The sequence below is a fragment of the Phaethon aethereus genome (assembly GCF_964289735.1).
Source record: "Phaethon aethereus genome assembly, chromosome: 1".
In the NCBI taxonomy this organism is placed as follows: Eukaryota; Metazoa; Chordata; class Aves; order Phaethontiformes; family Phaethontidae; genus Phaethon; species Phaethon aethereus.
Genome location: NC_138575.1, coordinates 119612274 through 119632022, shown reverse-complemented (window position 1 = coordinate 119632022; position 19749 = coordinate 119612274). Strand labels below are relative to the sequence as shown.

General features: G+C 39.6%; 2 protein-coding genes across 2 annotated transcripts in view; one reads left to right on the top strand and one right to left on the bottom strand.

Moving 5' to 3' along the window:
- TTC3 (tetratricopeptide repeat domain 3) overlaps nucleotides 1-9002 on the bottom strand; it is a gene marked incomplete at its 5' end in the record, with an annotated part of 66721 nt that extends 57719 nt beyond the window's left edge. Inside the window, 5 exons of the mRNA XM_082004742.1 lie at nucleotides 1427-1480; nucleotides 3489-3576; nucleotides 4573-4705; nucleotides 5861-5906; nucleotides 8928-9002. Of these exons, the coding sequence (XP_081860868.1) occupies nucleotides 1427-1480; nucleotides 3489-3576; nucleotides 4573-4705; nucleotides 5861-5906; nucleotides 8928-9002 (396 nt within the window). The remainder of the gene's footprint in view (nucleotides 1-1426; nucleotides 1481-3488; nucleotides 3577-4572; nucleotides 4706-5860; nucleotides 5907-8927) is intronic.
- A 1465-nt stretch (nucleotides 9003-10467) lies between these two features.
- Nucleotides 10468-14036, top strand: PIGP (phosphatidylinositol glycan anchor biosynthesis class P; the record flags this gene model as incomplete). Its single annotated transcript, XM_082006832.1, has 4 exons — nucleotides 10468-10558; nucleotides 11791-11863; nucleotides 12379-12497; nucleotides 13906-14036. Exons 1-4 carry the CDS (start codon nucleotides 10477-10479, stop codon nucleotides 14034-14036), a joined length of 405 nt encoding a protein of 134 aa, XP_081862958.1. The 5' UTR covers nucleotides 10468-10476.
- Nucleotides 14037-19749: the final 5713 nt, after the last annotated feature.

Genomic DNA, 19749 nt, shown 5'->3' with positions numbered 1-19749 from the left:
TTACTCTGTGCTTGTCCTGACCTGCTCAGAGCTCTTGTTTTCACTTGGTTTTAACTGTAACAGCAATTTTCTTCTGACCAGGTGGCTACGACTAATTTCGTTTACTTTTGTATGGTTCAACAGTACCAACAAGTTGCTACTATGCTGCTATGACTAATATAATGATGCAGTATAGAGAAATGCAAGCCAAATATGATAGAGCATAGGCCATGACAATTGGAGACACAAAATGCAGTTTAGAGGAGTACAGGCAGGGGATAGTAAGAGATGGGGCACAAGCTAACACTGGATAACCAATGGCTATAAACAAGTGGCCAAATTGGAAAAAAAAAAGGGCTGGACAAAATTTGGCAAAACTAGTTTCTAACATACATAAAATATACTATATATAGTAAAATCATATGTAACTTGAACCTGCAGACCAATGAAAATAAAGACCAGGGTGTATGTAAGTGCATTACCAAATATAAAAAAAATGAACCTAAGTAGATCCTAGGATGAAAAAGAAGAAAACATCAACAGCAAGTCCTTGCAGGAAAACACTCCGGGTAGCGATGACTATACCCTACGCACACACAAACACGAGACAGAAGCCATTCACTTTAGGATCCCAAGGAGCAGTACAAGAGTAAGCGCAATACCTGGAAAAGGGTCAGATACTAGGAAGAGTGTATATTGCAATTTTAACTGTATTATGATTGAAGAGGTTTTCTGGTCAGTCGTATTTGTTTCTTCGTTTTCTCTGCTCTTCTGCAATAATGAATTCTGGAAGATTTCAATTATACTAACAATAACTTGTCTTTACAGATAAGGTGTGTTTGTCTTTTGCCTGTACCTAGACTTTTAGTGTAACACACCAACACCAGCACTGAAAGAGAGGACAAAGCAAAACACACCACAGAGACAGAACTGTGTGCTTATGGGAAGGAATGTGGGAATCTTCAAGACTGAAGGCAGAGCAAGCACCGAGACATCTCATAGAAATAAGTCTTCAACAAGAAGCTGCAAATCTGTGAGAAAACAACAAGGAAAGCCACCAGCAGGTACCAAAGCTGATACTGGAGGGCTGACCTGGGCTCCAGCTGCACAACCTAAACCCACCCACCACACTGCAGTAGTAACCTCCAAGAGAAACCATTTATTTTCAGCATGTGAACTACCCTTGAAGTTCTCACTCATTTTCATCCATCTTCTTACACAGACAGTATTTATTTCACAGTTCCTGTCACACACAGATTTTGTTTTATGGCTCAGAGTTGCAACAACTGGCAACCCCAAAGATATTCCAAAAAACTACAGACTCAATTTATTTATGCAAGCATTTTAAAAGTTTTTATATTTGCACATATATATTTGTGTATTTGTTAATTTGTTTGTATTCACACATAAAGAAGCCTTCCTATTAAAAACAATTCGCGAGACTTACATTTTCTATTCTGCTGCCAATTCTCAGTATGCCACCGATAAAAGGTGGAACATTCTGGAAGAGAGATAGAAAACAAATTAAAAAAAAGTTATGAAGATCTGATAACTTTACTTTCTATCAGCTCAGATTCAACTCAATAACATTTTCTGTTCTGCTTGAATGTGGTATCATTTGGACAGTTGCTCTGGTCCATTGCAAAGTTTCAGGAAATATTCTTGTATTCAGTAGCAAATGCCCTACCATTTTTGACGAAAAATAAATAAATGTTGACATGGAAACAGAGAATGCATGGATGCTATGACATCTGCTTAGGAAAGCCAGCCACTTTAACCACTTGTGCAGTTATCTACATACCAAAGAACCAGCTGATACATCCAATGAAAACCATCTAAAACAACAGTGCTTCCTCTCCTGAGATCTTCTGCTCCTCCAAATAAATTTTACTATTAGATACACTATCTTTTACGTGGAGAAGGAGATACAGGCTGAGGAAGTAAGAAAAGGGAAGCAGAGGTAAACAGGGGAATGGGAATATACACAGACCCTCTCGTACAAAGATTGAATGGGAGACTACCAGAGGAGGAAACAGCACAAAGAACCCATCATATGAGACAAAGTGGAAAAACTGCAGTGACATCCTGAAGTACAAGGAGGTGAAAATAGAGCACTTGGATAGCCCAAAGGAGGAAGTAGCAAAAAAAGCATACGGAAGTATGAATCCACAAGATCAATATAATACATGAATACCTAATCACAGGAAGTCATTTAACAGAGTCACACAGAATCACTAGGTTGGAAAGGACCTTCAAGATCATCAAGTCCAACCATTAATCCAGAACCACCATGTTCCCTAAACCATGTCATGAAGCGCCACATCCACACGTTTTTTGAACACTTCCAGAGATGGTGACTCCACCACCTCCCTGGGCAGCCTGTTCCAATGCTTGACCACCCTCTCAGTGAAGAAATTTTTCCTAATATCCAATCTAAACCTCCCCTGGCGCAACTTGAGGCCATTTCCTCTTGTCCTATCGCTGGTTACTTGGGAGAAGAGACCAGCGCCCTCGTCGCCACAACCCCCTTTCAGGTAGTTGTAGAGAGCAATAAGGTCTCCCCTCAGCCTCCTCTTCTCCAGACTGAACAAGCCCAGTTCCCTCAGCTGCTCCCCATAAGACTTGTGCTCCAGACCCTTCACCAGCTTCATTGCCCTTCTCTGGACACGCTCCAGCACCTCAACATCCTTCTTGTAGTGAGGGGCCCAAAACTGAACACAGGATTCAAGGTGCGGCCTCACCAGTGCCGAGTACAGGGGCACGATCACTTCCCTACTCCTGCTGGTCACACCATTCCTGATACAGGCCAGGACGCTGTTGGCCTTCTTGGCCACCTGGGCACACTGCCGGCTCATGTTCAGCCGGCTGTCAACCAGCACCCCCAGGTCCTTTTCCGCCAGGCAGCTCTCCAGCCACTCCTCCCCAAGCCTGTAGCATTGCATGGGGTTGTTGTGGCCAAAGTGCAGGTTAACAGTAAGGTGGACTGGAAAAGTGTAGCTTGGGGTTGAGCACAGAATTTCAACAATTTTTTTTAAAAACACGTCATACCTAAATTTAAAAAAAACCACAACACCACCACCTCTTCCCTTCAGCTGCTGAGATCATTTCTTGTATCATTCTCTCCTCTGCACTGTTACGTTTCTCTTTTAAGTCAGCAACAATAGCAAATTTTAACTATAATTTGTTGAATGAGAAAAAAAAAGTATTTAACTTGTTCACCAGGGAGTGGTGCCATTTTTGTCACTGATATGACCCACTTTCTTAGCAATTTATAAGGGCTCCAGTCAGTCAACTGTATTATTGACCACAAACACTTAAGTTACTCCAACTGTAATACAGCCTATGACACGCTTTCCATTTAGAAAGCTGCAACTCGACTATCAGGTGACTTATTCAGTCCAGCAAAAGGAAATGACTAATTTAAGATACAATCCCAAGCTACATAAGGTACAGAATTAATTAACCCATTATACGTGGAAGCTTAAACAAAATTAAAATATAGTACTTACAACAACTTTTTTAATTAAATCAACAAGGTCTTCCAAAACCTCTAAATCACAGAGTCTCTTCCAATTCCGGTCTAAAATCTGTGAACTGCTTAAAAACAGAACAGGTTATTATTTAGAAAAATAACACTGTGTTACATGGTCTTAATTACCAATATTCATCATAATTACATCTAAGCGAGAGCATGGTTACGAACTCAAATAAAGTACTTCAGAAGAGGAAAAAAAAAGCTGCAAAGCTTTTGGTACTTTTGAAATATAAAGCATCTGTTTAAGTATTTAAATACACTCTTAAGATTCCAAACTTCAGAAACCCATTCTTAATATTTTCTTCTGTATATTCAAGAACTATGCCTTCTGACCTTAACGAACTTGGCCCACTGGTAAAGACATTCCTGCAGACAGTTTAGCCACTACTGAAAGTATACATCAATCTTTCACAGGTAACAAAAAGAAATGTAAAGGCTTGTCTTGGTTTTGGCTGGGATAGAGTTAATTTTCTTCACAGTAGCTAGTATGGGGATGTGTTTTGGATCTGTGCTGAAAACAGTGTTGATAATTCAGGGATGTTCTTGTTACTGCTGAGCAGTGTTTACACAGAGTCAAGGTCTTTGCTGCTGCTCACACCACCCCACCAGCGAGCAGGCTGGGGTGCACAAGTTGGGAGAGGACACAGCTGGGACAGCTGACTCCAACTGACCACAGGGATATCCCATACCATACGACATCATGCTCAGCATATAAAGCTGGGGGAAGAAGAAGGAAGGGAGGGATGTTTGGAGTTAGGGCATTTTGTCTTCCCAAGTAACCGTTAAATGTGATGGAGCCCTGCTTTCCTGGAGATGGCTGAACACCTGCCTGGCGATGGGAAGTAGTGAATGAATTCCTCATTTTGCGTGTGCCTTTTCCTTTACCTATTAAACTGTCTTTATCTCAACCCACGTATTTTCTTACTTTTACCCTTTCAATTCTCTTCCCCCATCCCACTGTGGGGGGAGTGAGCGAGCAACCATGTGCTGCTTAATTGATGACTAGGGTTAAACCACAACAAGGCTGATGAAATTACTTCATGGACATGATTACTTACCTCCAATCAGCTACTGAAGAATTACTTTCACTTTTGAAGAGAAGAGGCCAAAACATGCGTATTTTAATAATGTTGCAATATTCTCTTAATAAGTCAGCTGGCTGACTGCACCACACTTCACAGGGATCAACATCTTCAAGAAAACAGTTAGGAATTAGACTATACAATTCAGGCATTACAAGTAACCAAAGTCCAAATAAACATTCAAAAACATCAGTTATTTCCATACTGTATTCCTAAGTACTATCTAATCAAAACAAGGAAACTTGAATGCTCTACACCTGGCAACTTGAGATTTTTTATAAATTGAAGGGGAGAGGGAATTTATATGGAGGTAAGAATAGGGACATGCTGGCAGGCTTTACACTCCTTGCTCAAGGAATTGCCTGTGTTCTGAATTGTACTGATATAATACATTAGAAATTAATAAATGCAGCCTGCTTCTAACAAGGAGCCTAACAAGGGCTGTGAGCTGTTTAATGGCTATAATGGATGCTATTTAAGATAGAACATGAGCCTCTTTAACTGCACCTGTTCAATTATTTTCTACAATAAATCCAGAGTAGTGTGGTACATAGCAACAAGGTACAAAAAGATCAGCAGTATTCTTTTTTCCTCCAGAGGCCATTATGTGTGTGATACATGGCTCTTTCAAAAACACAATACATTTCCCTCAGAGATTGTCTTTAAAAGGTAAAGATCCTTATTAGACTACTGATGTGTCATTCAGAGCAGAAACAGTATTATTTGAGTTTGAATATATGCAAAAGTTCATTTTACACAGCTGGCTGTGTCCATCTGAGTTTCAGATATTACAGCTTACCATCTGTATAGTGAATACAGTTTTGAAGAACTTGACTTATTGTTGAGCCACCTGCTTTTCTACAACTATTAATTTTTTTTTAAATATTCTAACTGCAAAACTTTACCTACAAAGATCAACTTGAAGGTGTCTTTAGACATATACAGCTAAAACAGCTATAGCTAAAACACAGGTAATGAACACAAGCCTCAAATCTCCATCCTCACAACATTAATTTACTGCATGTATGCATTATTGACTATTTACACTGTGCTCACAAACGTGTAGCACTCTTCTGCACATTACATTACGACAGAAAGATGAGAATTCTTCCAGTGTAAAAGAACATACCAATGTTTCTGCTCAGAAATAATTTTCTACTTACTCAGACAAAATAAGGAAAAAAGTGAAACAGCAATCAAAAGATCCAAGCACAGCACAAGAAGCACATTAGAAAGTTATGTAATATTGGTTTAGTTTACATACCTGTTTTAGGTTTACGCAGTGATCGCTGTATAAACACTCCATGACCCTAAAGATATTTTAACATTTTTTAACATTGCACATCTTGAAAACGTGTTACACTAACTAGAGCAATGATTACTTAACTGTTTCTAAATATTAAAACAATATAAACTGTTTACATCAGGGGAAGGGAGGAACGGAAGTGATTTTTACATTGTCACCAATTCCTTTTCTCAAGAAAAGGTACTTATTGCACAGACTTAGACCAGTATATAACACAGTCTGTGGTTACATCTTCATAAGTAAGTAGCATAATCAAATAGCAAACAAATCTATAAAGCAAAGTATTCAGTACTGAGCAGTCTACTTTCACATTATATGCCCTTCAAGGGGTTTTAGTTTGCATTGGTTCAGATCTAGTCCCATAAACAGAGCACCCAGTTGTAGTTGATGCACATTACTCTTAAAATCACCTTCTAGATTAGTTTCATCCCCAATGAATCCCACTAGCACACTCCAAGACCTCTTCACAACATATGCCAAAACATGGAAGACAGGGACAATTGGGATATTTGCTTTAAAAGCGTTCTCCTGATCCAAACTAAAATACTAATGCATTAATCAGCAAAATTAATTAAAAATTAACTAAAAGTATTTAGTTAACTATTATCAACTATAATTATTTAGTAATTAACTAAAATACTCATGCATACACCATGGACCTAGGCAGGAAAATTGTTTCTATGTACCTACTCATTCTGAACAGAAGCTTTTTATAAAATGTTAATAATGCTCGTTCAGTGCTCATCGGCATCTCATTATCTTCTAAGACCAATCCGAGGCGGGTGAATTCCCCACGCTTTTTCCCCTCATCCCATTTCCTCAAGAATAAAATACTATTGGTATTCCCCATTCTCCCACATGTCTCTGCAGTTCTGACAATGGTTTTCCGAGGAAAACAAGGAAACTTAAAGTCTGCAATATTTTGCACTACGAAACAACAACCCCTTTTTGATCCAATCTTTATCATTCACATTAAGCACAGACAAAAAGCAAACAAACCAAACAAAAACAAATAAGTGAAAAAGCATGTTTACTAGAGTTATCTAACTCAATGGTTTAGTTGTTGTCTTATGAAAAAAAAGTTTACCTGCATATTGATTACAAAAATATCCATAGATTTAACAGTTATGAATGGACAGGAAAACTTTTGATAGTTTAAACAATTTATTAATCACACTAGAATAGTATTCTAAAAAATAGTAACCCAAAATCAGGTACTAGGCAGCAATATAACATTCAAGAATACCTAAGGAAACATGTTTAAAGACAACAATCCAGGTTTTCAAAAAATAATAATTAAGTTTTGAAAATTAGTGCATGTATATTTAAATAAATATCTCTCACAGTAAGTGGAATGAGTGGTTGATTTACTACTTCATGGTTGCACGCTGTATCAATACTTTAATGGGTTTAAAACATAGTACTCCATATGAGTGTCTCAAGCTGAAGAATAAATTACTCTGTTTTGTTTTACAGGTCCCTACAAAGTCTAGTATTTTAACAAACATTATATATGTCTAATTTAATAAACACTACGTATCATGTCGATGTATTGCTGCATTATCATTTCAAAGAAATGCAAAGCTATTTCTGAATATGACTGGAAAAAACTGTAAAAACAAACTAATTACCAAACACATCTTTCATAAAGTTTCTTTAATAGACCTTTATTCTTTCAGTGTCAGACTTCCGGGAGATACTAGCATGCCGTGCAATGATGGCTAACTTGACCTGAGGTCATCGATGACAAGCAAACACATGATTTCAGCCAAAGTAGCGTTTCTGAACTATTACCACATTACATGTAAATCAAGGCTTACTCTCCAAAAAAAGTTATTATAACCCTGACATTTAACAGACCAGGACACTCGATAACAAAGAGGGAAAAAATTAACTATTATTTCAAAATCAGTTAATCTTGAAAGATGACTGAATGTGTCCTTCAGTCCACAGCGTGCATTTTGCTAAAATATCTCAAAACAAAACAAACCACACACGGTCTCTCCCCCTACGCACACGCTCTATACATCAAGCCCAAGGTGGTATTTCCACTAAAGCAAATCTGGAAAACCAAGATTTAGCACTTGCACAGAATCCAAGGGCTTTTTTTCCATAGAACAGCATACACATCACCTTAAGGGATAAAATGTCTAGTATCTTATGCTAAAATAACTGTTAAAGTACTTTATTTTGTCCATAGCACACACAAAAAAAATCTTTATTGATATTAACAATTTCCAATGAGACTCCCTACTTTACTGGTAATGGTCTCTTGTAAAGACACAGCTTTACAAATACGAAATTCAATTTACCTGTACTTTTTATTTCTACATGGGAAGAATAATAATAGGCCAGCTAGTTAGTATTTGGCAGCAGCAACACTTAGGATAAATAACTCACAACTGAATTCTCCAAGCAGCAGAAAGATTAACTACCACAGTGTTGTCTAATACTCCTTAAACATAGCAGAAAGAGGAAAATAAGAGTCAAAGAAAGCATTCCTGGAAATATTAAAACAGAATAGTGCTACACTTTATTTGATAAAAGCAAGAACTAAATAAGCAGAGGCCTTACTACAGCACAAATATCTAGAAAAAAATGTAAGCGATGACAAGAACAAAGCACGGGTGAAGATTCTGCAGTTAATCTGCAGACTTGAACTCCCGTGAATGAAGTTGTGATTGGTTTGCAATTAAAGGAACTGAATCTGTCCCTCTGAGGTATATCATCCTGAGCACGGCCTGGATACACAGCCAACAGGTTCATCAAGTTAACAGGACCTATGCACCACTGTCTAGTTTTACATAGTCATATATGCATTCAGTAAAGCTTGCCTGATAGAGGATACGCAGCCTCAACCCCACCCAGTTCAGTACTTTTGCAAGTGAATAACATACAGTGGTATAAGATATCTTGGCATCAGTTTCAATTAATCAACACTAGCAACTACTCTGCAGATCACATCTAGGTATAAACCCCACTAGAACAGCTTGAAAGTTTTTCATCTAGTTTCAAATCTACTCACCAATTCACAGCAAGATTTATCACCAGCATAAAAAGCCAAGGCTGCAAACTCGGATTCAGATACAGGTTCACCCATGGTACATGATCCTGAAAGAAAAGGACTGTGAGAAATACATGAGGGAGAGGCAAGAGGCAAATAACACTTGCTTTACAGGACTTAAAACGATCACAACGTTAAATGACACTATGCAAGAGTTTCATGGAAGACATATGTTCTTATTTTTATATAGCATAGACTAATCTTGAAAAAAGTAACCTGAAGCATAAGTTAAAAGCTAGTTAAATCCACTAACTCTAACAGCCTTCCAAGTCTCTGGCGCCTGACAGTACTCCAGCACGCTCCCTCACACCTGACGGGCAGGAGAGGGACAGGCAGTTTCCACCAGCCGGGCCAGGGGCAGCATCTCAGGAACTACCGCCACATCCCAGGCGAGCGGAGATAAACACCCTGCCCGCTCCGCCGGGCGGCCCCGTCTGACAGAACCAGCGGCGCAGCTCCTGCCCTGCCGGGCTCCCCGCCGCCGTTAGACCCCGGAAGCCCCGAGGCTCGCCACTGACGTGCCGCAGCCCGACATTTCCCGCCGGGACAGCCCTGCCCCGTCCTCCCCGCAAGCGCTCCCAGTGGAGCAACCGGTGGGGACAGCAACCGGTCCCCACCCCGGGCAGACAGGGTGTCACCCTGCCGAGGGCTCCGGAGAGACGGGTGTCACCCTCCCGGACCCGGCCACGCTGGCGGGGGGGAGATCAGGAACTCGGCGAGGCACTGGGCGGAGGTGGAGGAGGAGCGCCCGCCACCGCCCCAGCGCCCGCTACTCCCTGCCTCACTCACCAGCCCCCGCCTCAGCCACGCTCCCCTCCGGCTCCGCAGGGCCAAGGCAGCTTCTACGCCCGCGGCGAACCCCTCCCACCGCGCGCGCACCAACACCCCCGCCCCGCCGGCCGCCGGCTATTGGCTAGTTACCGCCTGACGTCAAAGGGAACGAGCGCGGCAACCGGTCGCCGATGACGGCCAGCTGCGAACTGACGGGCTCTGCGCATGCGCCCGTTGCCGAGCGTGCCCGGAGCCGACGGGGCGGTCCGGAGGTTCCTTGGGCTGCGCATGTGCGAGATGCGGCCCGGCGGGGAGGCGGATGCGCGGTTGGGCGCCTCCGCCTTCCTCCTGCTGCGGGGAGGGCAGAAGGGCCTACTGGGTGCGGTTTCCTCCCCTCGCCAGGCTGTGACCTCGGAAGGAAAGAAGCAGAGCGGCTTCGCGGGGTGGGGGCTGCGGGCAGAAGGCGCGGGCGGGGGAAGGAGGGGGTCGGTAGAGCCGCGGCTCCTGTGCGTCGGGTTGAGGAGCGGGTGAACCCGCCGCCGCGCGCGCCCACCCGCCGTATGCGCGTGTCCCGCGCCCACCCTCCCCCGGGGCTGAGGAGAGGAGGGGGTGTGCGCGCGCGGGCTCGCTGCTCGCACCCACGAGTACCGGCGTGTTTGCGAGAGGAACTTCCCGCGGAACGTCTAATAGCTCATTGCTGTGTCCTCTTCCCCCCCGAAGTTAAAGGGAGGGGACCAGTATGGTGGAAAACTCTCCAGCCCCATTGCCAGAAAGGGCGATATATGGATTTGCTCTTTTTTTAGGATCGTGGTTTGGCTTTAGTAAGTATATTGGGTACTGAATACGTCACCGAAAACTGTTGCTTTGCTTACGAGACAAATGTAATTCCAATAAGACCATCTGAAAAGGGGCAAAATGGTAGCACGCCACCTGTTGTAAGGGTGCGTGATGAAGGAATAAGTGAGCGTTACTTGCCAGACCTGTCAGTTGTTACAGTGATCTGTCATTGCCTTTTATGATTTCCTCATCTTTTGTCTGTCTTTAACCTTCTTACGGGGTTTTTAATAGTAATGCAGAGTCAAATTATTTTAAAAATTCTCTGCATTCTCATGTTAGTAGCTTTTTAACTTGAATTGCGTACATTTTCACTGTTCAGTAACCATTGTAGGTGGTAGTAGTGCAACATTCCCCACCCAAATACAAGGAAAAAAAAAATTAAGTCAATCTGGTCAACAGCGATGGAAAATCATTAGGGTTATACCAGCATTTCTTTGCTGTATGAGAGGTGGTTTAGCATTTCAGTGGGGATATCTTGCGTGCCCACGCAGGACCAAGGCTTGAGAGGGTGAGAACGCTTCTTCAACACAGGAAAAGTTGGTGCAAATATACTGTAGTCAAGTAATAAACCAGGATCCTACTGCAAGTCTTTCTCACTCTTAGGAAGTAAGTAGAAATGAAAGTAAGTTGGTTTCTGTTCCTCTTGCAGGAGGCTACTGCAGTTCTGTAAGTTGTGTCACTGGCTACTAACCTGTTCCCCTCAAGTTTTCTTAAACCTTAGTCTGGATTTGTGGTTAGGGAGCAAAATTTCTCAGTTTTGGTTTTGTTGACATGAAAATTAGCAACTTACCAAGAATCAGAAAATAGTTCGAATAACTTTTGCTGAACAGTTCCATCCAAGCACTGCAGTTCTACCAACTTTTCTTTCAATCAGACGACCCGCTGTGTGATCATGTTCCACTTTAGTATTTTTTGCATTCAGTGTCATTTGACATCCTTCTACTTTTTTTTGGTTGTTGTTCTGCAGTTCAGCTTACAAGACATTCTTGTCTGTCTACATAGGAAATCAGAAACTAAATGTTAAAGCAAATGTAAAAGTAATATTATATAACCAGCTACAAAACAGTGCCCCCATATTGGGCAGGTTTTGTGTCTGAGAGGCATCATCTACACTGTTTTGGTACAGCTATTCTGGTTTAAATAGTGTAAAAGCAAAATAAGGAAGTCTAAAACAGTATCAGTTGTACTATTACCAGGTTTTTGTTCTTTTGTGCAGTGTTGTATCTTATCTGGGCATATGTTCCCGAGACTTGGCTGTTCTCATTGGGACTAACGTACTGGCCTCAAAAGTAAGTTCAAACAGCTAAATTCTTCAGCATGAGTATGTGTGAGTATAGGACACCCTTCATTATTTTCAAATAACAAACATTTTTTTGAAATAGTGTTCGTGTATTTAATCTAGTTTTTCTTGATGATAAAGGACTGTAATCTTTGTGATAGATAAGTAGCTATGATGAAGAATTTTCATTGTGTAATGAAAGAATGAAAGAAAATATTTGAAAGTTTTATAAGAAATTTGACATTTTGTTTCCAAGAAGTTGGTAAATGAAAATACAGTAAACTTTAAACTGTAACTAAAAAAATAAAAACCTCCTGTAGGGAATCTGTTTGACGGTTTATACCAAATTAGCTACAGTGGCTCTGCAGTCAGCAGTCTTCTCGGGAGTGACCAGGGTCCATATTCAGCAGTGCTGTTTCTTTTCGTCCTGGCTAAGTGTGTGCTGGATTCAACCACTACCTTAAAACTGTTACATCATTAGGCGTTTGTCATTATGATATGTAAATTTTAAAATCTTTTTCTCAGGTACTGGGCAGTTGCTTTGCCAGCGTACCTACTAGTTGCCATAGGAATTGGTTATATATTACTTTTTGGTATTAACATGATGAGTACAGCTCCACTTAACTCCGCGCATACCATTACAGGTAATTTTATTGGTGTTTTTTTTAAGATTTTGATACGTAACTGACAATTTCTGTAAATATATATGTAGCCATATATAATATAAATCGAATTTTAAGCATTTAAATATTTTGATCTAGAAAAGGAGTTCTTGGAAGTACTGAAGTACTAGAGTGAAAAGATAGCCAGGGGCCTGACTTTGTAACCTTATGGCGGTGGTTTCTGACTAGTAAAGTGTACTTTGTTAGTAAAACAGACAACATTAGAGGAACAGGGGTTAGGCGTATAAAGGCCTCCCAGGCATGTACCTTGCATTGCAAACTAGTGAAGAGTGTCATGGGAAGAAGGGCGTGAGTATCTGCCTGGCAGTGGCAGAAGGGGGAAGGCACACAGACTCGAGGTGGTGCAAAGGAGGATGCTGCAGTATTGAGACATGATCAGATATGTTAGTAATTCCCTGTCTAAAAAAGATGTTAATTCAGTTCTTTTCTCAACTTTTGCGTAGTCTGTACTCTTGACAAGGAGACCTGCTCTAGGCATTCACAATATTCTCCAGGCAGCTGCGTCTTCCTCCACGTGAGGAACTCCACTACTATTTGCAGGTGGCCATTTTTGTTACAAAAAATGCAGACTGCAAAACTCAGCAAGAAAGTTACGTCTTGCTAAGACTGCTGAAGTTGCATCGTTTTAAGAAACTACGTACATAGTATTACATTACGCTGAACTGCTAAGGACAAAAAAATCAGTCAAGGCTGTAGCTCAAATGTATTAACCAGTGCTTCTCTCAAGAACTGCCATTTAGTCGTCCCTGTGTTCCTGGGCTACTCATTCACGCTCTCATGTCACCTTCTCATTTGGTGTCAACCCAAGAGTTTGTGTGGCTGTACGGCAGGTGTGATGGGGGACCTACTCTGTTTGAAAAACAACTGTATTTGAAAATTTTCTTCTTCAGTGGGAGCAGTTCCATAATTGTGTTCAAAGTGCACCTGTAAAAATGTTTATGCTGTTTATAGGAATGGGTGCTATGTAGCAATGGGAACAAACAGCCAAGATAAAGGGAGGGTGGACATCATCTCTAAGTGGAAAACCTAGTACGGAGTGTTCAAACTACAGACTGAGCTATTCACTGTGGGGGGGGAGGCGGTGTTTGTTGTTTTTATCTTCGTGTAGTTGTAGTTTAATGTCATATAGCATCTTAAACCAAGCAAAGTCCCAGACGGTGATTTCAGTGTGAGGGTGGGGTTTATTTCTTCAAGGGCTCTGCTAACGTATGTTTATGTAAAGCATTTCTGATGAGCATTTCATTATACGTCAGCAAGATGGGGTTTTTAGCATCTCTTACAGTAGCTAAATTTATACAGTATTGCATTATATAACCTTTCTTGAAAGAAAAATGTTTAATACATGGAATATTCTCATTGCCTCCTGTAGATAACTATGCAAAAAAGCAGCAACGGAAGAAATTTCAAGAAGAAGCAATTCCAGCATTGAGGGATATTCCCATCAGTGAAGTAAACAGAATGTTTTTCCTTCCTGAGAAAGGAATCTGCAATAGCAGATAGTTGTTATTAAGATCTGTTTTAATTAAGGAGTAGTAGAAGTGTTACATAAGGAAAATCAAAACCTCCCCAGCCTAAAAAAAGCCTCTTTCTGCTAGTAGAACACAGCTTTCCCCCCACCCTGAATTTCCAGCTAAATTTATGTTAACACATTTCATTGCGATGGCTTGATTTTATTCATATGCGTGTGCCTTAATAACCTGCATTGATATGAGAATTATGCTACATTAATTTATCTAACCATTCTTGTGAGTTTAAAATAGCATTCTATTGCCTGTAGATCTCTGCTAGTCATTTTCCTCTCAGAGTGAAAGAAATAGCATTTGGACATAGCTTAATTCTATTTCCCATTGAATTCAGGGAGAGAAAATGTTTTCTGCTAGACAAAACGCTTGAGGCTTGCTTTTTTTTTTTTACAAGTTAATTTGAAGTGTATACATTGTAAATATACACTTTTCATTGGTCAATATTAATAAATGTGGCTAATTTTTACTTGTTTAAAGTTAGCAATTTTTCTGTGGTTCTGTAATATTTGTCCTGCGTAAAAGTGTATAGTGGTCCATTTTACGCAATTCTTTACTCAGCAAACTATGTTGATTCCCCCACCCCTGAATTGGTGGGCTTATTAAAATACCAAGATTATGAGAAATAAGGAAGGCGGGTTGTGAAGATTTTCTGAAACAAATCTTGAAATGATGTTTTTTAACCATTCTTAAAAATACTGAAAAAAAAATAAGTTCAAGGAAATTTCTGGAACCCACTATCTTATTATAGTTTAGGTTGTAGCACAAATCACAGTAACTTATGGCAGTGGTTCAGATATTTCTCAAACAGTGAATTTTCTTTTATGTATGTGTTACTGAGCAGAGAGACAATTTTTATTTCCTTTTTTTCCAAGAGTCACAAACCCAGTTATTACTGTTTTTAATCCATTTATCTTCAGTAGTCAAGGTTATTTAGTTTGGTTATAAAGACCAGTGAATAGAGCCTCATTATTGTTTGTTAGGTCAATAAGCCAACTTCAGACCAGCAGAGAATTTAATTAATAACATCACTATTTCATTAAAAGATAATAAGATTTTTTTTAAAAATTGTGTGAAGAATCTTAAGCCAGTTCTTTAGAAATGAGTCAAAACAACCATCAGTTGCTATGGGAAGTCTTAAGACCTGGAAACAATCAATCTGGTATGAATATGAAATTTGTAGCTTCTTGGTCCTCTAGTCTTTAGAAGTTGGCTACTTTTTCCATCTGCATTTGAAGAAAAAAATATACCAGGTATTATGGGTAGGAGAAAGATACCTTCTTAATGACGGAAAAAATGCTTTTCAACACTTCACTCTGAAATAGTAGATTTTAGGTATATTGTTTGGGGACACTTCATAAGAAGTTTTGGTTTTTAGTTTGCCCTAGTTACTCTTATTTCCCCCTCCTGCTATGATTTTTGCCCTTCTATTAATTTTAATTTATGTGTTCAAACACCCATACACGGGGTGAATGCAAGATTTTATGATCAACAGACACGAAGATGTATTTACTCTTTTGTCAATTCTCTAATCACATTGTAGACACTGAAGTATTGACTGTAATCTTTTTTTCTGTGTGATTTCTTCCTGTTTTCTATGTTCCTTTTGCTTTCTGAGAAAACAATTTCTTTTTAATTCCAAATTGACAATGAGTGAAGGCCACGTTTCTGGTATAACTGGATGGAAGGATTAATTTAGTCCCCTGTTAAGGATACCCACATCCCTTCAGGATAAAGAAAAGCTACTGGAAAATGCCCTCAAGCTCTGACAGCACACAAATTAGAGGACTGTAAACCTTGGACAAAGATTGTATCAGTGATGAATCTGCCATTTCATTTAACTGTGGATCTCACAATTATGGGAAAACTAACAGAGTCACCTGAGTGAGTAGGCAAACTGGGGCCATTTGTTTAAGTAAAACTTGCAGGCATGAAACTCAATCTTTGCTTTTCTGTCACTACTGTGTAGCGGTGCTTCAAAGACACTGTAGTGACCTTTTCTTCAACTTTGGAGTGAAGTTTGACCCTTCAGAAATTGCCTCTGTGATCAAAATAAAACCAGGTAACACAGTGTATGTGGGCTAATAAATATGTTGTAGGGAATTGCAGGGGTTTGGAATCCCTCATTTCACGGTCTTGCCTATGACTGTGATTAAGGAAAAGCAACTCTGACAGGAAAGAGAAGAGAGATTCTGCCTTTTGTAAATATACAGCACACTTATACCTATAGGTGTTTAGTGGGATTTACATAGATGTTGCCTTAGATATTATTCAGAAAAAAACGTGAAATGACTGAACTGTGTTGCTAGTAGTGCCTTTCTTTACAAAACATACCTGTTCAAAGACTGGATATCAGATACCCGTTCTTCTCGGAGGAGACTGAGGGGAAAAATAAATAAATAAAGGCAAAACCTGAAATTTGCCCCCATTTTCACCCTTCTGACTTACTGATGGCATACTGTTATAGTGTAACCAGTAGAGTTAGACCAGCTGCATCATTCCTGCTGAAACAAACCAAATGATGAAACTCCAGCCTTGCTTTTTAATGCACCTTCTAGGATTCTTCTGCAGTCTCTGTCATATTGGAGACTGATAGTATTTTACACATCCTGCTATAAACTTAATCTTGTAAGACAGGTTTCCCCCAAATGTATTTGAATGAATGTGTGTGTAAACATGTCATAAAAAAATAACAAAGGCGCACTGTTTCAAATGAAAGGGTTGTATGCCAAAGGAAATAATAGAGCTGAAGTTGCGAAATTTGTGTGAAGGTGGTAGAGTTATGTCTGTCTTCTTTCCATCCTCCCTGTAAAGGGAAGGGTCGTAGCAACACAGATGATGCATTTATCATGTTGAATTTGAGAAGTACTGAAAGAGAAACTTCGGGAATAGTCAGGCAAATGATTTAAAAAGGGAAGCTATCTTGGATTTTGGTCTTTCGCATTGCGCTTATTGAATGCCATAAGCTTGGAGGCTTCAGCACAAATACAGCATGTATGCATATGAAGTAGCAGAAGAGCTACATTCTTTGTGTGTCCACATAATTTCATTTTGTGAAGTTCAAAGATACAAAGCACGTGCAGTAAAATATGCAGGCACATATGAGTAAAAAGGTTGCACAGTTTTGTGTGTGTTTGTGTTTACTGTTCTGACAGATAGGTGACTGGACTAAGAAAAGGAAAGAAAAAGAAACACAGCATCTCAAATTTTATTTCGGTTTGTAGGCATGAAAGTCATGACTTTGCAGGAAGCAATGTTGAGTGAAAATACTTGTTTTAGTAGTAAAATGGAGTTATGGAGGCAATGCAGGTAGTGTGCCTGAAGCTTTTCTGAGAGTAGGAGCAGGGTAAACGTATGTATGGTTTAGTTCCATAATGTAGATCTCTTTCTTGTACCCCAGTTGTTAATCGGTACACCTCTCTGCTGGGTGGTCTGTAAACATTAAAAATGGAACTCTGCCACCAAGGGCAAGTAAAACGTGTACAAGGAAAGAAGTAAGTTGTATCAGGCAAAGTTAGACTGAAAGGATACCTTAGTGAAGAGAAGAGATCATAACTGCAGAAACAGTGAACTTCCCATCTCCTGGCAAAATTTATATATGAGAATGGGGGTGATGGTGAGATAGTCTAAATAGTGTTCGAGTCTTCTTCCTCTTCTCCCTTGCACCAGCTTTCTGTCCCAGGAGGATGTAACAAATCAATCTCAGCTGTATCTGTAGCAATTAAGCTTTATAAGAGTGATAAGAAGCTATGAGATCTTTGCCCTAATAGTGTTTCTCTAATACTTAATTCACATTCATGCTGAAGCTCCCACCTACAGGTACAATGAGAAACTCGCCACTAAAGCTCTTTTGAAAAAGATTTTTTGAATACTTGATTTCTTTACCAAGCAGTTTCTATGGACTTCAGTTTCATTTGTGGGTGTAAGTGATAAAGTATTTCTGACTTACAAGCAGAATAGTTAATAAATTATTTTGTGTAAATACATTTTGTTCCATAATGCACCTTTTCTATGGGCACTTGAGGCTGAGTGTCTGAAATGTTTAATGCAAACTCCTGTTTGCTACTGTACTGTTAGATTTCCAGTCAGCTCTAAAACAACTGAGATGAATGGGCTTTTTTGTGTCTCTCCCTCTATTCATGAATGGAACCATATTCTGAGGAGAAAGTTTTGGAAACATTTAGTCTTGTTCTACCAGTTTCCTTACAGAGAAATTGCCAAAGTAAATTTTGTTGGTATGCTGTGCAGTTTATGTATCAACTTAATTCTCAGCCTTTTGCTAAAAGCAGCTGATAGATTAATCCAGTCTGGAAATCATGATTGTATGGAGTGTAATTAAATGGTAGATGTTTCAGTGAAGTGGGTTAATTTTGTCTCTAGAGCTCATAAAACCACTGTTGTGAAGATTGCCTTTTCTCAGCTGTGGCAATTTAGTCCTGCTACTGTTGTTATACTCTCAGTGTAAATGTAGCTTAGAAAAAAATTGTTCCCATTATAGTTCTTTTTCTCTTAATCCAAATTGTTACTGCATCATATTTAGAAGTGTAAATAATGTCATGCAAGGATATGCTTCCCTTGGATATAAGTATCCTTCAAGAGCTTGTCTTAAAAGAGCTTGGAAGTAGATCTCAAGACTGTTTTATGAACATACTTTAATTTTTACTTTTCACATGAATACATACAGTAGAAATATAAAATTGTAGACATTGTTTAGGTACCTCTGTAGCATTGATGTACCAGTGGAACATTAACTTGTCTTTTACTATCATAATTTTAGACAATGGAAATCGAGAGGTAGCGTTTGCTGGCAGTGTTGCAGCTGTTGAACTACTAGGGGAAGTTCTGCGGAACAGAGATCCTGAGCCAACAATTTAATCTGTAAACTGCTATGTCTCTAGTCTTGTCTTTCAAGTAGTCAGCTCATGATAAACTCATTCTTTGGGGATGTTTGTTATCTTTTTCTTATAAATTATGGGTGATTCTGAGGTCACTGAAAACTTAACAAGGTCAAATTGCACATGAAGTAACAAACCAGAACCGAAACCTGAAAGTTAACTGGAGTTGAATAACAGAGATGCTATATTACTTGACTTCTAGTCTTCTCTTAATTATTAACAAACTGGTAAGGGATTGCAATGCACATTTTATTTAAGCGTGCAAATAAGGGTATGTTGGCACTGTACCATGAAAAGACAGCGAGTTACTAGACAGGGAAAAAAAAAAAGAAAAAAAAAAAAAGCTGGCCTGATGGGAAAAGGATAAAACAGTTTTGGCTTCCTCTAATGACTGTAGTTAAATATTACTAGTCAAGTAAATAGTACAGTAATATTACCTTAATTTGAAAATGGAATGTGACAGTACAGGGGAAACCAAATGAAATGTGTAGCAGAGACTGAGAAATTGAATCAGTTTAGGCCAATACAATGTTGTCAGACCTCAGCAGATATGCAAGATTATGTGTTTTGATAGTTCTAACAGCCTTTGGTAAGACTGTCATCCATTATCCAATTGTATTTTTCTAATAATAGTGTCTGTTATACAGTCTTAATGAAAACACTTCTCTTAAGAATTTAATTTTTTTCTGTTTCAGAGGTGTGAACTTGTAGCAGCATTTGCTTTTGTCATTAAATCTGCATCTGATGTATCCAGGATGTAGCCCATTTACTAACGTAAAAATGGCTGTTCCGTGGGAG